This window comes from Enhydra lutris, unplaced genomic scaffold, assembly GCF_002288905.1.
Source record: "Enhydra lutris kenyoni isolate GAN:26980312 unplaced genomic scaffold, ASM228890v2 scaffoldscaffold1, whole genome shotgun sequence".
NCBI lineage: Eukaryota > Metazoa > Chordata > Mammalia > Carnivora > Mustelidae > Enhydra > Enhydra lutris.
Window position 1 is genome coordinate 28,698,327 of NW_019154085.1, and position 20,904 is coordinate 28,719,230.

General features: G+C 36.4%; 1 protein-coding gene across 2 annotated transcripts in view; it reads right to left on the reverse strand.

Moving 5' to 3' along the window:
- Positions 1-20,904, reverse strand: part of LOC111142220 (ubiquitin specific peptidase 37) — an 84,246-nt gene that overhangs the window by 26,109 nt on the left and 37,233 nt on the right. Inside the window, exons 11-18 of one of the 2 annotated variants that reach the window (XM_022495263.1) lie at positions 15,969-16,100; positions 15,685-15,808; positions 14,828-15,018; positions 9,973-10,090; positions 8,609-8,688; positions 5,800-5,964; positions 4,089-4,154; positions 1,236-1,377 (exon numbers count right to left, since the gene is read on the reverse strand). In XM_022495263.1, the coding sequence (XP_022350971.1) occupies positions 1,236-1,377; positions 4,089-4,154; positions 5,800-5,964; positions 8,609-8,688; positions 9,973-10,090; positions 14,828-15,018; positions 15,685-15,808; positions 15,969-16,100 (1,018 nt within the window). The remainder of the gene's footprint in view (positions 1-1,235; positions 1,378-4,088; positions 4,155-5,799; positions 5,965-8,608; positions 8,689-9,972; positions 10,091-14,827; positions 15,019-15,684; positions 15,809-15,968; positions 16,101-20,904) is intronic. The other variant, XM_022495254.1, reaches the window with a different exon arrangement.

Consider the following 20,904-nt stretch of genomic DNA (forward strand, 5'->3'; position numbering starts at 1 on the left):
CAAGATTTCATTTCTTTTGATACAGTCCCCCATATATTAACAATTAGTATTAAATAAAGCAAATGATTACTTCAGGACCCACACGAAAAAGTAGCTCTGAAGATTAACAGGAGAAAGCAATTTACCTGTCACTGCTAAAGTATCAATCACAGAAACAACCCAAGTGTCCATCAATGGATAAATAAAAATGTGGTATACATATACAATAGGATACTATTCTGCCACAAAAAAAACAGAACACTGCCATTTGCAACAAAATGGATGGACCTTGAAGGTATTAAGCTAAGTGAAATAAGTCAGAAAGAAAAAGACAAATACCATATAATCTTGCTTACATGTGGAGTCTAACAAAACAAAACAAAACAAAACAAAACCAAACCCCACCAAGCTCACAGATGTAGAGAACAGACTACTGGTAGTTAGGGGTGGAAGCCTGTGTGTGTGTGTGTGTGTGTGTGTGTGTGTGTGTGTGTGTGTGAGAGAGAGAGAGAGAGAGAGAGAGACAGAGACAGACAGACAAATGGGTAAAACAGGCCAACTTCCAGTTATAAATAAGTCATGAGGATGATGAGGATGTAATGTACAGAATTAGACTACTGTTAATATTTTATTGCAGATTTGAAAGTTGCTTAAGAGAACAGATCTTAGAAGTCCTTTCCACAAGAAAAGAATTTTTTTTTGCTAACTATGTATGGTAATGGATGTTAACTAGACTTACTGAGGTAATCCTATTGCAAAACATATAAATACTGAATCAATATGCTGTACACCTGAAACTAAAATGTCAATTACACCTCAATAAAAAAAGTCCCAATCCATTTTTATTTTTTTTAAAGATTTTATTTTTTTAACAGAAACATAGCAAGAGAGGGAACACAAGCAGGGGGAGTGGAAGAGGGAGAAGCAGGATCCATGCTGAGCAGGGAGCCTGATGCGGGGCTGGATCCCAGGACTCTGGGATCATGACCTGAGCCAAAGGCAGATGCTTTACGACTAAGCCACCCAGACACCCTGTCCCAGTCCATATTTTAAACAGACTGGTTTTGTAGTTACAGAAAGTATACTCTTTCAAACTAGTGTTTCAACAGACCCATTCAGTTTATGAATTTATGATCTACGCTATTTTATTAAGTTTGCTTAAAAAAAAGTTTGCCAATGCTCGTTATAAAGGCATTTGTTTGGACAGTAAGAGCTATACAAATATTTGTCAAGTATTTTGATGAGAAATTACTTACTTTTTCCAGGTCTTCCGGCTGCTGTTCACAGCCTGACATTTCACAGATTCTCTGGCTAAGGGCCACAGAGCGCTTCAGCTCATCCTCACTGTCTGAATCAAGGCATAAAGCCAAGGAGCTCTTGGATTTGAAGGGAAAATTCCTGTAATTTAAGAAAAAAAAACCTCTATGAGTCTGATAAATTAACATTTGTCCTTGTTATTCCCTTGATGTGTAAATACCAAAATAAAAAACTTTTCCATTATGGAAAATGATTTACAGAGAAAAAAAGATATAGCGAAAGTGGTATATTTAAGCATTACCTTTGCCCCACTCCAAAACAGCCATGCTTTGAAAATTTGACAATTGTTATGCTATAATAAAATCCATCTGTAAACCAATCACTTTGTGCCTTTTTTCTTTTAATGATCAACCCCAAAGTTTTTGTTTTTATAAAGCAAGTTCTCCACTGAATGCATGCAGACATAGCAATGAAAAAATGTTTTTGACAACACTGTGCATGAGGGCTAATTTTTGATCTTTTAAGTTATGATCCATGTATTTTAAAATTAACAGTAACATTCCACTTATCCAATTATATGTAGGTCAGACTTCTGGCAACCTCTACCTTCCAGAACACAGGGATTCAAAAGTAAGAAAAAAGGCTTCTGAGAAAAGCAGTAGTTTCAAAGCCAATGTACTTTACTCTTTAGACAGGGACCCTTTCTTTCCCAGGAAATGGTGTAAAATAACATAGCAAGTTCATCAAGAAATGAGAGCTAGGAAATGAGAGAGAATAACCACAAAAAGGGCAATAAAGAACTATGAAGTCATTTAATATAAACTGTTTTATAAGAATTAAAAGCCTCTGAGGGCATTACCATATTAAAACACAGGGCAGTAAGTGACACTCATAATGCTGATTCTAAGTCATTAAAATATATTTAAATTATCTTCAGTGTTTTATTTAGGAATAGAAGGAATTCTGTAAGGTTACAGAGTATATAACCATCTAAAATGGCTAAGCATCTTAGAGATTAATGCTTAAAAAAGCAATATTAAGCTATGTAAAAATTTGTATGTGGAATATCAAATATCATTCTTCAGTGATACCAGATAAGTAAGGTGTTACTGCATTGTCTTCTAAGTGAGCTGAAAATAAACCAAAAGAAAAAGTGGTAAAGGTCAAAGAGCACGAACTTCTTCGATGGAGGTTAACATAAATTCATATACTATACTAAAAAAAAAACCACTAAAATGGCAATTGGAAAAATGCAATTAATCTAAATGTAAAAACTGTAAATAAACATATAGAATGATGGCACCAAGAAATAAGAGGCCACAATGGAAACCAGGAGGATTGCATAGCAATGTAGATCAAAGAAAAGAGGCAAGTGGTCAGTGATAAACCCAAACATAGTCTGTGGCTGAGAGCACCCAGGTTATCACTGCACTCCAGCCTATACACTTAAATAGCCTCCCATTATGTGCTCAAAAGGGTTTTCAGTATAACTTAGAAATAGCCAATTAGCCATCTTAATTCCTCATTTCTGATTTCATGCTCACCAAGCAAAGCTGAATGTATTAATTTGTTTACCCATGTAAACACTTTGCTGAAGGACGGTGACACCTGGCTACAAACATACCAGGGTCAAATGTGACAAAGGACATTGCAGAAGAACCAACGGTATTCTTGTTCGTAACTCAGCCTCTTTTAAGTTTGATCGGCATGACAGGTCTTCGAGGGCCTAATTATCCTTTATTGACCAACTCTCAAATTCTCATACCAGTAGACCCTGGAGAACAGATGACCATGCCAAATATAATGATGCCCAATGAAACCCTCTCCTTCTTGAAACTATAGTGATTTGGTACATAAAGAGTGCATTCCATTAATAATTACTATATTCACAGAAGGCAGCTTGCCTGTAGTAAGGAAAAATATTCATCCTGTAAATGCATCACTTGCTCACTTTCTAAGCAGCCAAGTGGTATTGCTCATTTGTATCTTGAGAACGGGCAAGAGTATTCATATCGGTACCATTTCAGATTTCTAGTCATGTTAGTCATCTGGTTTTAATTGCACTGAAAAATAATTAACAGGAGGAAAAGAAAATAGCAGTTCCCAAATATCATTTTATGGTTATATAAGCCCCCCAAAGCCCTTAAACAACAGAAGTGTCTCTTTTCTAAAAGTACTTTGGGACATCAAATTTTCAGAAAAATGAATTTTAAAGATAAATGACAACCAAGTCATTTAGAACTGTTTAATCAGGAACTGTGGTTCTAGTTAAATCATAGAGGAGCTGTATTTTTTTTTTTTAAAGTATCTGCTTCCCTTCTTGGACAAATTTTTCCATCTTAAGTAAAAAATATAGAACATCGGAATAGCTACATTTCACCGTGTGTTTGTTTCCTTGTTGCCTTTCAGAATTGCTCCAGTTCAGTGTCTAAGATAGGAAGTCCCAGACTGGCTAGCAACAGGTGAAAAGATATTTTGGGAACCCCATGTGTAGCTTTGAGGAACAGTGCTTTATACCAACAGTGGTTATCTATCCCTTCAGGCCTTAAAATCCCTTGTCATCAGCCAATTTCTATAGTTGTAGGTTGAAAATATAACGGATTAACAGATGATTTAAGAAGTTTAAAAACAAAATTTTGAGAAGATCATCTGAATGTGCTTCATTCTGTTAAAGATTTGTTATATCCTAGGTTATACTTCAAAGCAGATTCAGGAAAATTACAAAGTATAGTAATACAGAGCAGTTATCATGCAAAGAAAAACAAAGAAAAGGGGAGGGGATAATCTTGGAAATTAGGGTAAGCCAAATCCTTAAAAATACAAATTTTGGGTACACAAGAAATATAACTCACTTTGAAGGTGTAGAAGGGCTGGTGATGCAGGAATTCACCATTTGAGAGGCTTTCAATGGTCTAGAACTATCAGAAAATTAGAAAATATATAATGTATATAATTACATTATTAAAAAATATATTTAACTTATAAACTGAATTATTCTATACTATAGCTCCTTATATATCCTTTTGAAAAGCAAATAATTATAATACTTCTACTAGCAATAGAGGCCAAAAGACAAAACAAATCACCATCTGTAGGCTCTTCCTGATCCAATGATCTAAAAAAACAGCATTGGAAATGAAGTCAAAGGTAATGCATATGAAAGAACAACTTGGGAAAAATTATCTTGCCTCAGTTCTTTACTTTTAAGCAATAAAATAATAATAGCTCTCATTTATTGAGGACTTACTGGCTCTCAGACACTGGAGTAAGAGCTCATGTGTACTACCTCACTTAATGTTCACACCATCCTATTATTTCCCCATACACAGGTCAAAGAACTTGTCCAAAGTATTCAAGCCATTCCACTGTGGAATCACAGAGCCTGGTCTCAGGCCTGTGATCATAAATCACCCACACTGAGGGCCACAAAGAGTAACAGTTCTACCAGCAGAGGGCAGTTTGCATTAAGCAAAAACATCTATTCTGATGAAAGCCCGTAAGAGAAAACCCAGAAACACTCAAGACTCTGGGAAAATATCTTTATTAGTAAGAGTCCTTCAGTGTAAACTTACACAATGTAGCATATATTTCAATTATTAATCCAAGGAAAATACATTTTATAAAACTGAATCAATTATCGTTAGCAAATACATTCACCTTCTGAAAGGTCTATTTATTCTACGTTAGCCAAGAGACCTGGCTCTTCCAGTTACTAACTGCATCGTGACCTTAAGAAAATCACTTACTCTCCTTGGATCTTCTCTGTAAAGCTAAAAATTTAGACAAAATCTCTAAGATCCTTTTCACTTCTAAAGTTGGAGAACTTTGTGATTCTTCCAAATTAGAGTTCAAGTATAAAAAAGAACCACAATACATGGCTCCTAAGTAATGCAACAAGAGTAATGCAAGAAAGAGCCATGTTCAGAGAAGTCCTAAGGTCTTCCCAGCACACATGAGGACGCAAAATCAAAAGTAAAGGTTATTTCTTTTATCACAGAAAAATTTCTAGGAACCGCAGAAGTTCTTCATTCACACTGGTGATAATACATTTATGAAAATACAATCAATCTGGGGGGCACTAAATCAAATTTAGTACACCATTTCTCAAACTTGCATATCCCAAAGAGTCAGCAAAGGCATTTTAAAAAATACTTATTTTCAAGACCTATCTCAGATCTACTAAAACAGAACTATTAGGAAAGAACACAAGAATTAGTATTTTTTAGTGTTCAGTGACTCTTATGAACAAGCAAATTTGATTTATATTCCCCAAATGTACCAAACTTGTCTTCTAGTGATCTAAAAGATTAAGAGCACTCTCTAAAAAGGTTAACTTATTATGAAAGGCAATTAATGTACTCAGAAAAACTTTAAGCATTTTATTTAATTACTTCCATTAGGCAATTTGACACAAAATCCCAAAATAAAGCAAAATTAACATCTCCTTCTTGGTCCGATTTTACCTGAGAGTCGTGTTATCTAGTTCAGTCATTGTTTTGATCAGATACTAAAGCCCTTCTACTTCAAAAGGAATGGTAAAGAAATTCTCTCTCAAGGACTTACATTGCCATATGTGCACTCCAACCAAGGGTGAAGGGTGGTTTTGTATTTTCAGTGCAATGAGAGGATAGGGTCAGGTATCTTGGGATGATGACTTGCTGCCCAATCTTGTTGTTAAGTGAGAGAGTAACATTGAAGCTATATCGTTTCAAATGCAGAATGAGGATCCTGAAAAACAGGAGATGACACAACTAGTTCACACATAAAAAAGCTAGCTCTCTTACCAGTAACTAACCATGTTAGACAGTTCTTGACTTAAAGAATAGTTTTGGCTAAAGATCCTTCAAAGAACGTTTACTGAATAGCTGCCACGTGCCAGGCATTATGCTAGGTACTAAGAATATAAATAAAAATAAAACATGGGCACTGGGTGGATAAATGAGGTCTGGGTAAAATATTTACAATGCTCACAGAAAAAAAAGAAAAAAACCACCAAATAAAACACATTGTATTTTAAAATGTTGGTATTGGGGGGCACCTGGGTGACGAAGTTGGTTGAGTATCAGACTCTCAGCTTTGGCTCAGGTCATGATCTCAGAGTCATGAGACTGAGCTCCCAAGTTGGGCTCCACACTCAGCATGGAGTCTGTATAGTTTCTCTCTCCCTCTGAGCCCCTCCCCGATTCCCTCTCTAAAATAAATAGATAAATCCTAAAAAAATATATTTTTAAATTACTAAAATGTTGGTATTGGGTTAAATCCTTAAATTATTTACTTTAATGTTACATAGTTTACAAAAAATAGGCATTATATAACAATTAATGGTAATCTAAAAGTGTTAAATAGCCCTTATGTTTGACGGTAAACATTAAATTTTTCACGATGATTTTTAACAAGAACTGTTTTTTTTTAAAGTAGGCTCCATGCCCAGCATGGAGCCCAACACAGGGCTTGAACTCATGACCCCATAATTAAGACCTGAGCTGAGATCAAAAGTCAAACACTTAAGTGAGTAACCCAGGCACTCTTGACAAGAGCTGCTCTTATTTCAATGTGTAGCACTTTCTCTGGAAAAAAGCTAAGAAAGAAATAGGAAAGTTTTCTCAACTTACAAAAAGTTCTCCAAAATTTACATGCCAAATCTGGGTTGCGGGTCTGAAAAGGCTTTTAGCTCTGTAGAAACACTTCTTTTTAGTTACTATTGTGCCAACCTTTTCACCTCTGATACAGACCATAATCTCTGCTTGATGGACTAAATATATTTCATAGCCCACAAGAACACTTTAAAATTTGAATTTCAGAACTCTTATGGGAATAAACCTCAATTCTAGGCAAAATAATGTCTGCTTTATGGAGAACGGTTTCCTTTCTTACCGTATGTATCTTTATCACAGAAGCCATAAACTAAAAAAATTGTAAATTAAAGTTACTATGTTTTTCTTTAGAAAGTATGTTAGAACTCATAATCTTCAAATTCACAACTTGAGAGAACACAAGGATCTAAATGGTATAAAGAGATTAAAACTAATGTCAAATATTTCCACTAAATGTCCAAATAATCCTACCAAAATAAAAGGTAATATAAAACAGACAGATGATAGTCAAAATCACTTTTCTACAAAGATGAGGTGGACTAAAACTGAACATATTTGATAAAGATACCCGGCCCTTCAAGAATAAAAGTAAACTGGCTTTAATACTGAAATGCAAAAGTCTGACAATCAGGATTTATGATACAAAGGCTTCTAAAGTTCAGAATAAGTAGACCTGTAACACAAGCGACCTACCAGAAAAAAAGGAAAACCAAGGGAAAAAATTTCCCTTGGTTATTTTTTTTTTCTCACTAAAAGAACAAATAGCTAGACACTAGAAAAAGGATCAGACATTCAGCTTGCCAGGTCAAACAAGTATTTCAAATTGTACATGCTTCCCTTAGTTAATGACAGCTGGTAACAATCAATCCTTTGCCTTAAGGTTTGTCTCCTCCACCTCCTGCCTCAAAAACACTCACCAATAGGAAAGAATAAGTCTCTCGAGTAGGAAATGGTCAATATAATACTGCTATGATTTAGAAAGTCATTTCTTTAAAAGAAATTCATTTTCTAGAAAAGAGATAATGGAATGTAAAAGAACTAGTCTCTAGGGGCTAGGTTCCAGAAACTCTACACTTACAGAAAAGTGAAGCTAATAAAAGAAAGTAAAGCACTTTGCAGGCAAAGTGCCACATAAATACTTAATAATAACAACCTTGTTTGTGGTTGAGATCTATTCTTGGAAAGAACTAGAAGCTGCACTATAATCACATCATATTTTATCTAACTAGTTTGGTTTTATGTATGTTTACACAGAGCTAATGTAAGTTAATTTCATTTCTAATTCTGAATTGTTTTGATTATAGGAAACTTACTAACTTACAAGATGCTTTGAATAAAGGAATAAAAAAAAAAAACAAAAACCCACAAACCTCTGCAGAAAACTACTCTTCTTGTTTTATTTTCATGCACACACACGTATGTATTTGTGGAAGATTTTTACTGCAGGTTTCGGAGAAGAGGAGGCTAGCACATAATCACACTGCAAATTATAACTGGATGTCATACATTACCAAATTAAAAATCTACTACCTAGTCCCTACCATTGTTCCAAAGTCTCACCAGCTATGTCCTTACTGCCATCTTTCAAGGAATCTCAAGTGACTTCCCTTGTTCAGCATTCCAAATCGTCTTCCTTTCTTACACAAGAGCACCCTAACCTTCCATCTTCTACCTTCTCCTACCTCAGCTTTGCTTTCCCAATCCATTCTAGTGAGCCACTAACAAGTAATATCTGTGAGTACTTTAAAGAAGAAAAACTGAAGAGCAATTCATTTTACCTGGGTAGCCTGTTAAATTTGTGCCTGACAAGAGCACACTTCCCACCACACTTCTCACAGGAATACTCAAGTTCTTCTGCCTGTAAAGAGACAAGAGGGAAAAATAAAGAAGCATGAAGTTGAATCAGCACTACCCCATTATATGCTAACACTCTTTTCTAGTCAACTAGTTTAGTGCAATGACAACTCCAACCAGTTTAAATTTTGTGTCTAGAGTCACAAGCCTTACTAAATTGACCTAATCCTCAAAACAGATATAATATCATGCCCTATTTCAGAATTCCTAATTTCCTTTTTTACCATGGAAACATCTCAATTTATGACAGCAACTAGACTCTACAGTAGCAGATTCTCAACCTTTTCCCCATGGATGCACAAGAACCACTGCCAAGAGTATATCCAGATTGTAACATTTGGCCATAGCAGAGATAAGATCACCTTTGGGTTAGGCGGAGTTCCTGGTCTGTTAGGTGTAACTCTACCCCTTTCTTATAATGGAACTCAATCTTCTGGTGACAGCCCACTAAGAACTGTTCTAAAAGGACCAAAGTTTGGGGTGGATATCATTACCTAGAGAAAACTGAAACAAGAAATCCTTAAAAAATGGGGGTAAAGATACACAGGAAAAGCTTCAAATTCTATGATAATAACAGGAATAGTAAGGAATGATAAAACAAAAAGAAAAGCAGAGTATTTATCTTTGGGTGGAGCTGAATGTTCATCATTTAAAGAACAGAATTTTTTTTTTAAACCTCAGGAAGACAACCCTGCCTATTTGCTACAACAAAACAAGACCCACTGTTAAAGAGACAAAGGGTGATCCTGGCAAATTTCCTCGGTTATAAAGGACTGCTACACAACAGGTCCAATTATGCCCCCAAAACTTGCTGAGTATCTGTGACAGTGCATCACAGAAACATATTTATCTACAGTTTTGACTAAACATGACTTTTCCCTTTTGTTTCTAACAGGTTACATACAACCTAAGGAAAAGAAAAGAGTATTTTTTCATTCCTCAGATCTTAGATACAAACTCATATAGCATCTCTAATTTTTACCAACACTACCAAATTTTAGCACATGCTTCAAGTTAATATTTGTTTACAAATAACTGCTTCTAAGGTTGTCTAAAACACCTGCTATTGAATTCATGTATATTCTACTTAGCCAATCAACAGTCTTCTTCGATGAGTTAACAATTAGATTTATCAAGCTCTTAAAATTAAATTTTATAAATATTTCTCATTTGTTTTTCCCTTCATGTAATTTTGTTGAAACTCTGTCTTAAAGAAACCAATTTCAAATACAATTACCTATGCTATATAAAACTTAGGTATGTGAAGATACCAAAAGATATTATTTACCCTAAAGAAAAGATCAAGAGAATCTTGAATTGAACGAGGAGGGAGTGGCTTCTTCCTTCGAGGAAGGTCAATGGAGAGGTCATTAAACTGTTCTCTCTTGGGAATAATCTCTCCACATCTGTCCGAATAAAAGAAGACAAATGGAAGCATTTAGAAGTCCAACTGTGCAATACAAAATAAATACAAATATACTTCAGAAACACTGTGCCTGCAGAGAACTTCGCAGGTACTGACAAAGACTATCCTTAGTTGATAAGCAATATACAACACGTGAGACTTGCAAGTATTTAAGTACTTTATCAGAATGCTAATTTTTTTTTAAAAAGCCCCAAAAGCTAAAAACACTGAAGTACGACATACACATAGAAAAGTGAACCAAAGTTGTACAGTTTCATGAATTATCAGTACAGTTTCACGAATTATCAGTTAACACCACTTACTTAAATCAAGAAATAAAACGTTATAAACTCCCTAGAAGCCCTCTCACGTGCCCCTTTCCAGTCACTATTCCTTCTCCCAAAAGATAACTATTATCCAGACTTCTAACACAACAGGGGAGTATTGCCTGTTTTTGAACCTTATATAAATGAAAGCATACAGTATGTTTAGTATCTTTTGTTCAACATGATTGTGAGATTCAAACATGCTTGCTGCACGTGGCTATAGTGCACCTTCACTGTTGGCTTACATTAAGCTGCTCTGAGCACACCATAATTTATCTACACTACTGATGGACATTTGCATTGTTTCTAGTTTTTGATTATACAAACAATGCTTTAAAATTCTATGTGTTCAGCAACTCTTTCTGCTCACAGGTCCTGTACCCGTGCTTTAATAATAGAAACACCTTTTGCACTGAAAATAAAATAAAAATCCTGTGTGTTCTTAGGGTGCCTGGGTGGCTTAGTTGGTCAAGCATCCAACTCTTGGTTCCAGCTCAGGTCATGATCTCAGGTCATGAGGTCAAGGCTCCATGATCAGCACAAAGTCTGCTTAAGATTCTCTCTCTCCCTCTGCCCCTCCCCAAGCATGCACTCTAAAATAAAATAATCTTTAAAAAAAATTCTAGGTGTTCTGGTGAATTTCTATTAGTAGAACTGTTTGATCACTGGATATATTTCTACAGAATTTTTAAAAATGGCTCAGAGATCAAAACACTGTACTTATCTGGAAGCAAATTCTGTTTTTTAAAAATAGTTTTAGTTGATGTTTTTCCTTCTCTCTGTATAGCAGCATTTTTAGTAATATTCAATCTCCTGCCCCAGTTGAAGACTGGAGATCTTAAAAATATATCCTTCATTCAGCAAATATTTGAGTGCCTCTATCTGATAGGCAGAATTCTAAGATGACCCTTATCCTTTGTATAATTCCATCCCCTTTTTAAATTTTTTTTTTAATTTTTAAATGTTATTTATTTTATTTATTTTTTTAAAGATTTTATTTATTTATCTGAGAGACAGAGATCACAAGCAGGCAGAAAGGCAGGCCGAGAGAGAGGGGGAAGCAGGCTCCCCACTGAGCAGAGAGCCCGACGCGGGGCTCGATCCCAGGACCCTGGGATCATGACCTGAGTTGAAGGCAGAGGCTTTAACCCACTAAGCCATCCAGGCGCCCCAAATGTTATTTATTTTTTGACAGAGATCTCAAGTAGGCAGAGAGGCAGGCGAGAGAGAGGGGGAAGCAGTCTCTCCGTCGAACAGAGAGCCTGACATGTGGCTCGATCCCAGGACCCTGAGATCATGATCTGAGTGGAAAGCAGGGGCTTAACCCACTGAGCCACCCAGGTGCCCCTAATTCCATCCCCTTTAAAGAGAACTTGTGACCATGATGAGCTTTTACTCCCATGATCAAGTTGCTTTAAGACAAAGGGATTTTGCAGATATGATTAATGTTACTAATCTTGAGTTGATTAAAAAAAAGGAGATTATCTGAGTGGTCAGACTTAATCACTTGAGCTCTTTATTTTTTATTTATTTATTTATTTATTTTTTAAAGATTTTATTTATTTATTTGACAGAGAGAGATCACAAGCAGGCAGAGAGGCAGGTAGAGAGAGAGGAGGAAGCAGGCTCCCTGCTGAGCACAGAGCCCAATGCGGGGCTCGATCCCAGGACCCTGAGATCATGACCTGAGCCGAAGGCAGCGGCTTAACCCACTGAGCCACCCAGGCGCCCCCACTTGAGCTCTTTAAATCTGGGTCTAGAGGTCTCAAACAGAGGAAGTCAGGGATTCAAACTCAGACAGGTACTGCTGACCTGAAAGAAAACCAACAGGACTGCTGTGAACTGCCTCTGGAAGCCATAGAGCATGAACCTACAGACAGCCTTTTGTAAATGAGTAGTTGCAGCTAACAGCTGGGAAGAAAATGGGGACTTCAGTACCACAATCATAAGGAACGAAATCCTGCCCACAACTTTAATGACTGTGGAGGGGGATCCAGATGAGAATAAGCAATACCTTGACTTCAGTCTTCTGACACCATGAGCAGAGAACTTGACCACACCCTACCTAGACTTCTGACCTATGGAACTGAGTTAATAAATACTGTTCTGAGCTGATGAATTTGGGCAATTTCTTAGGCATCAGTAAACATGCCTCCTATATGCCAGAAACTGTTCTAGTAGCACTGGGGTTACAGCAATGAACAAACTCAAGATAAAATACCTCACTGCACAAAGCTATATTGGAGGGAAAAGACAGTAAAAAAACATATAAGTAGGGGTGCCTGGGTGGCTCAGATGGTTGTGTCTGCCTTTGGCTCAGGGCACGATCTCAGGGTCCTGGGATGGAGCCCAGTGCTGGGCTTCCTGCTCAGCAAGGAGCCTGCTTCTCTGTCTCCTCCGTGCTCCTGCTCCCACCCCCACCCCCACTATCTGTATCTCTCAAAATAAATAAATAAATAAAATCTTAAAAAAAAAAAACCCAACCATATAATTAATATGTATGGTATGTTAAAGTGATAGTGATAAGTGCTAAGGGAAAAAAATAGTGAAAGATCAGAGTAGACGGTTGGAATTTAAATAGGGTAAATGTCTAGAAAATGCATTGCTGAGCAAATGGCTTTTACATAAAGATATGGAGGGGAATATGGGGAAAGAGATTCTGAGATAAAGGGACGAGTAAGTGAAAAGGTCATTAGGTACCAGGATCTGGCATTAAAAAAAAATAAAGAAAGGAAGTTAATTTGGTAGGAACAGAATGAGGAAGGCCAAGAGTAGCAGGAGATCAAGCTAGAGTTAACTGGGGGAAGAGAAGCTGCTAAAAAACAGATCATACAGGATTTTGCATATTACAGTAAGAAATTCAGCTTTTATAGGTTAAGGAGGAGAGGGCTAACATGATCTAACTTCCACTTTAAAATGGCTAATGTGTTCAAAAAAGACTAAAGAGAGAGACAGGATAGAAACACAGAGACCAGTTTAGAAGGTATTCCAACAATCCAGGCAAGAGATGATGGTGGCTTTGATCAGAATGGTGACAAGAGGTCAGATCCTGGGATATACTCTGAAGGAAGAGCTGAAAGGATTTCCTGACATATGAGATGGAGGGATGCAAGATAAAGAGAAGAGTTAAGAAACACACCACGTTTTTGGCTGATAAACTCTGAGTATGGAACTGTTATTACTGAGATTTATTACTGAGCTAGGGAAGACTGCAAAAGGTTTTATGGAGAATACCACTTAGTTTTAGATAATTTAAGTTCTTTGAATGGAGAATTCTTCATATTCAATAATATACTGCCATACCAAAATACCTTATAAAGTAATTGAAAACAATTTAAACTACAGCATTTAAACTACATTCCATTTAAACTACAACAGTTTAAAAAAATAAGTACACTTGGCAAATTGTCCAAACTAACCTATAGTGAGATGGGACAGAGGCTAAACAATGGAAATTACAATCTGAGGTGTATGCGATCTTCCGAGAGCCAAAAACTATTTTGTGTCTTAAAGAAAATTGCTAATGAAGCAACAAAAGCAAGGTCTTTAAGGAGGTGGTTGTACCACTGCTGCTGTGGCCTCACAGTGTCTTGCTGCCACCCAGACTCGCCACACTCTTGGGCCGCTGCTCAGTCTACCCGCCCGGAGTATCTAACATCCCATGTGCTATGTCACTTCACGCACAGTGCACACACCTCAAACATCCACCCAATATCTGGGTGCTGTGTAAGGGGAGTGCCTGACTGATGCCGCTGGCACAGGACAGCAGCCACTACTTTGATGCGGCCTTCTTGCTTCTTGTGCTGCCTGTAGCCATTTCTGTCAGGGACCACTGAAATTTTCCCATAAAAAAAAATGTGGTTGGCACCCCCACAATTAAGTAACAATAATTAAAACTTTGCCTAACCTGAACAAATTTGTTGGTAAAGTATGTTAGAAGAAAAGGAAAAAATAACTAGCTATTAACTGCTGGTGGGCTCTCCGGCTTTTAGGAGGTGGACTACATTTATAAGATGTGGACATTTTGGGACGCCTGGGTGGCTCAGTTAGTTAAGCCGCTGCCTTCAGCTCGGGTCATGATCCCAGGGTCCCAGGATCGAGTCCCACATCCGGCTCCTTGCTTGGCAGGGAACCTGCTTCTCTGCCTGCCACTCTGCCTGCTTGTGGGCGTGCTCTCTCTCTCTTGCTCTCTCTGACAAATAAATAAATAAAATCTTTTAAAAAAAAAAGAGTAAAATTTGCCTTTAAAAAAAAAAAAACAACCAAACCTGGACTATAGAGATGTTTGGTAGAATCTATACATTTATGTGGCCTTATGACAAAGAAAGGAAGAATTAAAACCTTCTAAAAGAATTTTGATCACTTGCCATAAAGAATTAAAAGGACGGAGAGTTTTCTTAGAGGCTACTTACGCTTTACAGATGATGGAGTGCTGAACCTCAAACTCCAAGTTAGTAATAACAGGGCAGGTGTACACTCTGGCGGCTGAAATATCTGACGAATTTTCTTCTCCAGGAACAGGTTCAGTCTTCCAAGTTTTATTTAACTTTTCCATGTCCTCTTTCAGCTGGTCTAAGCACTGACTTAAAAATTCATGAGCATCCTAAGAAGGCACAATATCTTTAATCATAAGATCAAAACATTTCCTATCACAGTGACAGCTTGCTAACACTGTGACTTACACAACTAAAGCACTTGGAGGTCAGTACCATATGTGAAAAAGGTCAGATTTACTCTAACAATCTGGGGGTACATATTTTGTGAATAAGACTAAATGACACTGCACCTGGTGAATCACCTAATTTTACCTCTGAAACTAAGAATGCACTATATTATTGTATAGTGTTGTATGTTGTATTACACACACAACACATAGTGTCTTATTACAAAGACAACACTATATGTTAACTGAACTGAATTTAAAGAAACATTAAAAAAAAGAATGACAGATTTTATATTCTTAACTACCAGTTGGATTAGCATGAATGAATAAATGAATCACTCCTTTAAGATAAAGTATTTTTTTTCTAAAATAACCTTTGTAGCTAAAAGAGCCTAAGCTCCTATTATGGCAAATGAGATTTGTATTTTCCAAATATGATAAAATACACAGAAGAGTCTTATTAACCCTTAACGTAAGTCCTCAGTTCTTTCAACCTGTGATGAACACACGTACACAAATCTCATTTTAAAATGGAAATTAGATAATACACTGGTATCATTTCAATTTCCCTTATCTCAAAAATGTTTAAAAACAATTAGTACTCACATTCTGCATATAACCAGAGAATCTCTCTGCCGTAGCGGAAATGGCATTTTTAACCTTCTTGAGTAAATCTTTTTTGGTCTCTGAATTACAGATATCTTTTTTAACAAGCAAGTGTGCAAAGCGTCTGTTAAAAGAAGAGACAAGTTTGGTGTTATTTTACAGAAGTTTGGTTAGCATATTTTAAAGACTGTTAGCAATGGCACATAAAACTTTTCAGTGTCTATAACTCTGCTACTCCATAATCAATAAGGTAAAAGGTTACTTAGTAAGAATGTAACAATTACCTGATAAGTGCATTGAGTGGAATTTTCTTCCATGGGATACCTTGCTTAAGCAAGTCATTTGCAAATGATTGAAGTGAAAAAAGAGATTGTAAGATAGCATTCATATAGCAGGTATTTCCCAAATTGGAGAAGCTGAAAATGAAAAAATAGTACTGTTGAAGATTACAGTAGTTCCTGACATATGTTCATTAAAGTAGGGGGTTCTCCAGTACAGCACACATCAGAATCACATGGAGGGCTTGTTAAAATACATATCACTCGGCCCCAAATAGAAACTGTAGATCTAGACAGCGAGAGTGCAAAACTGTGCATTTCTAACAGGACTCCAGTTGATACTGATGCTGTTGGTCTGGGGACCATACTTTGAGAACCACTGGATTATAAGATTATAATAAGGAAAATTATACATTTTCAAATGAATGCTAAAAATAACTAGGGACTTATCCAAAGAGATATTTGTTCTTGTTTATAATTTTAATTTTTTCCCTGAGATTTAAATTTAACTTAACTCATTTCTCTTTTGTATATCCCCAGAAGTAGAACAGCTGGGTCATAGGATATATGTGTTTAGGTTTAATGGGTATTGCCAAACACTTTTCTAAAGCAAACTTTTAAAAAAAACTTTTATTTAAAAATACTCCCTTGGGGCACCTAGGTGGCTCAGTGGGTTAAAGCCTCTGCCTTTGGCTTGGGTCATGATCCCAGGGTCCTGGGATCGAGCCCTGCATCAGGCTCTCTGCTCTGCAGGGAGCCTGCTTCCTCCTCTCTCTCTGCCTGCCTCTCTGCCTACTTGTAATCTCTGTCTGTCAAATAAATAAATAAAATCTTAAAAAAAAAATCCCAAACTCTCAAAAAGGTTGCACAAGAATATTCTTTATCCATATTCACCAACAGTTAATCTTCCGTACTATACGCTTTACCATTTAATGCACCTCTCCCTGTATTCCTCCTGAACCACATGAAAGTAAGTTACATAGATCACAGCTCTTCAGCCCTAAATACTTCACGGTGTATTTCACAAGAACAAGAAGATTCTCTTATATAATCAAAGCAAAGTTAGCAGCTTTATAAAATTTAATGCTGATATGCTCTTATCTAACATACATTGACATTTGTGAAGAATACAACCTCCCCCACCCCACCACTGGTTTTTAATAGACTGTTCCTCATGTTGGGTTTGCTATTTCTTCATGAAGAGATTCAGTTCAGGCTGGAAAAGCACATAGTGACACAGTGATACTGTGTCCTTCCAAGGGTATCACACTCAGAGGTACATGATATTCCTGTGCTGATCACTGGCGATGTCAATTTTGAATACCCTGGAGAACTTCCACTTCAGACTATGAGAAAGTATCAGGGTCTGGAATTATCCTACTGTCATGGACAATGAAAAAAAACAGTGGACAAAACACTGAACAACAGGCAGCACCAAGACTGTGATCCTTAAGAGAAGGGAAACAAATGGTGTACGTACATCCATTATGCAGGGTTTCTGGCTGCAGGCAATTTGTGAACTCTGTCCAGGGAGGGGTACCCAAACAGAGCCTAGAAATCATGCTGTACTGAGGTGAAAGAAACTGGAGTTTGATAGGCTGAGGCTGCTAAGATTTCTGGGACAGAGTATCTGAGAGGAGGGAGCTGTACAAAGAACTCCAGAAATACGCAGTCTGTTGAGTATTCGGCTGAATACCAGCCTGTGCATGCTTGCGGTAAAACCCCATGACACCAGTGAAGAACTTCAATTAAATAATGATTACTGGGAAGCTATTAGCAGAATAATTCCCAGAGCTCATGCAGGACCCAAAATTGTTTGAGTTCCCACCAGAGTGGAGAGACTTAGGTGAACTCATAGGACATTACTAGAAATCCCAGAGGAGCCATGATTTAGAAAAGGAATTAAATTAGTCTTAGAATAAAGTCCTCTCTAGATTTGACACTAAAGAGCTTAAACACACGTCTCAGAATAATCAAACCCAACTGCAGATATTAAAACAGCTACTATAAATATGCTTCAGGTGATGACAGGTACAAAGGAAAACATTAAACCTTTAAAGGAAAGAAACAGAAGATACAAAAGAAGAGCCCCAAATTAATTTTAGAGATGGAAAACACAACAGATGAAAATATTATTGAATGAGATTACCAGCAGATTAAACACTGAAGAAAATACCAGTGAACTTGGGGACACAGCAACTTAAAATATAAAAAGTGAAGTATCTATATATTTTATGTCATACACAAAATTCAGATTAAAATATTATAATTCAAACACATAAAATATTAAATATAATATTACACTTTAACATATTCCATTTTATATATTTGAAAGTTTATACATATAAGCAAACATGTATTTTATTATTTCTTTTTTTCATAAAAAACAAAAGATAGAATGCTATATAGTGTATACTCTTTAGTGACTTTTTAAATTAAACACATACTTTGTTATTTTCAGGTTTCTTTTTTAAAATTATAGCCATCTTAGTGAGTGTAAAATGGTATCTCATTTTGGCTTTGAGTTCATATACCTTCTTCAACTTTTTATACTTTCTTTTTCAGAGCTGCACAATTTTCCCTTGTTTCTAGAAATCTGCCCATTTCATCCAGTTATCTAATTTGGTGGTGAAATCATAGTATTGTCTTAAAAGCCTTCTTACTTTGGTAAGGTTGGTGGTAATATACTAACTTCTGTTTCTGATTTTAGTTATGTGAATATTCTCTTTTTATCAGTTTAGATAAAGGTTTGTTGATCTTTTCAAAGAATCAACTTTGTTGATTTTTGTACTTCTCTTGTATTTCTAGTCCCTATTTTATTTCTCTCTAATCTTCCTTCTGATAACTTCTGGGTTTAGTTTGGTCTTCTTGTTCTACTTCCTTAAGGTGTAAAGTTAGGTTATTGATTTGAGGTCATTTTTTTAAAATCATGATAAAATACACATACAATTTACCATTTAACCATTTTTATAAAAAAATTTTTAAGCAAACTCTATGCTGAATAGGGCTCAAACTCATGACCCAGAGATCACGAGTCACATGCATGCCCTACTGAATGAGCCAGCCAGGCGCTCCACTATTTTAAGGTACACAGTTTCAGATCCATCAAGTACACTCACAATATTGTACAGCTATCATCACTATCAACCTCCAGAACTGTTCCATTTTCTGGAATTGAAACTCTGTACCCAATTAATAATAATTCCCTATTGCCCTCTCCTTGGCAATCACCACTCTACTTTCTGACTCCATGAATCTGACTATTCTAAGTAATTCATGTAGGTGAAATCATACAGTTTTTGTCCTTTGGTGACCAGCTTATTTCACTTAGCCTGTCTTTAAGTTTCATCCATATTGTACCATGTGTCAGAATTTCTTTCCTATTTAAAACTAAACAGTGGGCACCTCGGTGCCTCAGTCAGTTGATTGTCTGCCTTTGGCTTAGGTTGTGATCCCGGGCTCCTGGGATCGAGTCCCGAATCAGGATCCTTGCTGGTCAGGAAGCCTGCTTCTCCCTCTGCCTCTGCTGCTTCCCCTGCTTGTGTTCTCTCTCTTTCAAATAAATAATTGAAATCTTTTTAAAAAAAACTGGTTAAATAAAGCTAAATAGTATTCCCTTACATGTATAAAACACATTTAGTTTACTTACTCATGCACTGGACACTTGGGCTGCCTTCACCTTTAGGTGAGACATGGATATATAAATATCTGTTCAAGTCACTGCTCTCAGTTCTTTTGGATACATACCCAGAAACAGACTTGCTGGATTGTATGGTCATTCTACTTTTAATTCTTTGAGGAACTGCTATACTATTTTCCATAGCAGCTGCACCATTTTACATTCCCACCAGCAATGTCCAAGGGTTCTATCTTCTTCACAGCCTCACCATCTCTTTTTTAATGTAGGTGTTTCCTACTACTGATATCCCTCTGAGCACCGCTTCTGCTGCATCCCATCAATTCTGGCATGCCGCTAGAGCTTTCATTCATCTCTAAATATTTTTAAATTTCCCTTGTGATTTCTTCTTTGACATTACTGGTTAAGAGTGTGTTATTTAATTTCTACATATTTCCAGTTCCATCTGTAACTGATTTCCAGCTTCATTTTATTGTGGTTCAAAAAGATACTTTAGATGATTTCAAACCTTTAAAATTGAAACTTATTTTGTGGCCTAACATATGGTCTCTCCTAGAGAATGTTTCATGTCCATTTGAGAAGAATGTGTATTGTGTTGTTGCGGGGTGGAGTGTTCTATATACATCCATAAGATCTAGGAAATTTAGAGTGTTGCTGAAATCCTATATTTTCTTATTGATTTTTCTGCTTACATATTCTATCCATTATTGAAGGTGGAGTACTGATCATATTCAGCTATTATTTTACAACTGTTTTTCTCTCTGCAATTTATTTAAATATCTTGCCTATTGTGTTGCCTGGGTGACTCAGTCGGTTAAACGTCTGACTCTTGATTTCTGCATAGGTGATGATCTCAGGGTCGTGAGATCGAGCCTCCTATCAGGCTTTGAGGCTGCTTATGATTCTCTACCTCTCCCCACTGCTTGCATGTGCATGCACTTAGTCTCTCTAAAAAAAAAAAAAGAGCTCAGAGAAAAGAAACAGGTAAGCAGAGAATAAAGTGAAATAGTTTCACTGCAAATTTTATGTTATTATCTGCTAAGACATTAAGCATATATATTATAATGGATAAGCCAAATTGGAAGATGTCACTCATTCAAGTAAAAAGATAACCTTAAAGCTGGTACAAAAACAGTAATTTGAGTAATACTGAAAACAAGCTGATAGTTTGAGGAGAGCAATTTGGTAATAAAACATTTCAAAGTGCCTTCCTTTAATCTAAACGAAAATACACTTCCAAGAATTTATCCTATAGAAAAGTTTCAATAAATTTTAAAAAGATATGTATATGAGAATGTTCATTCT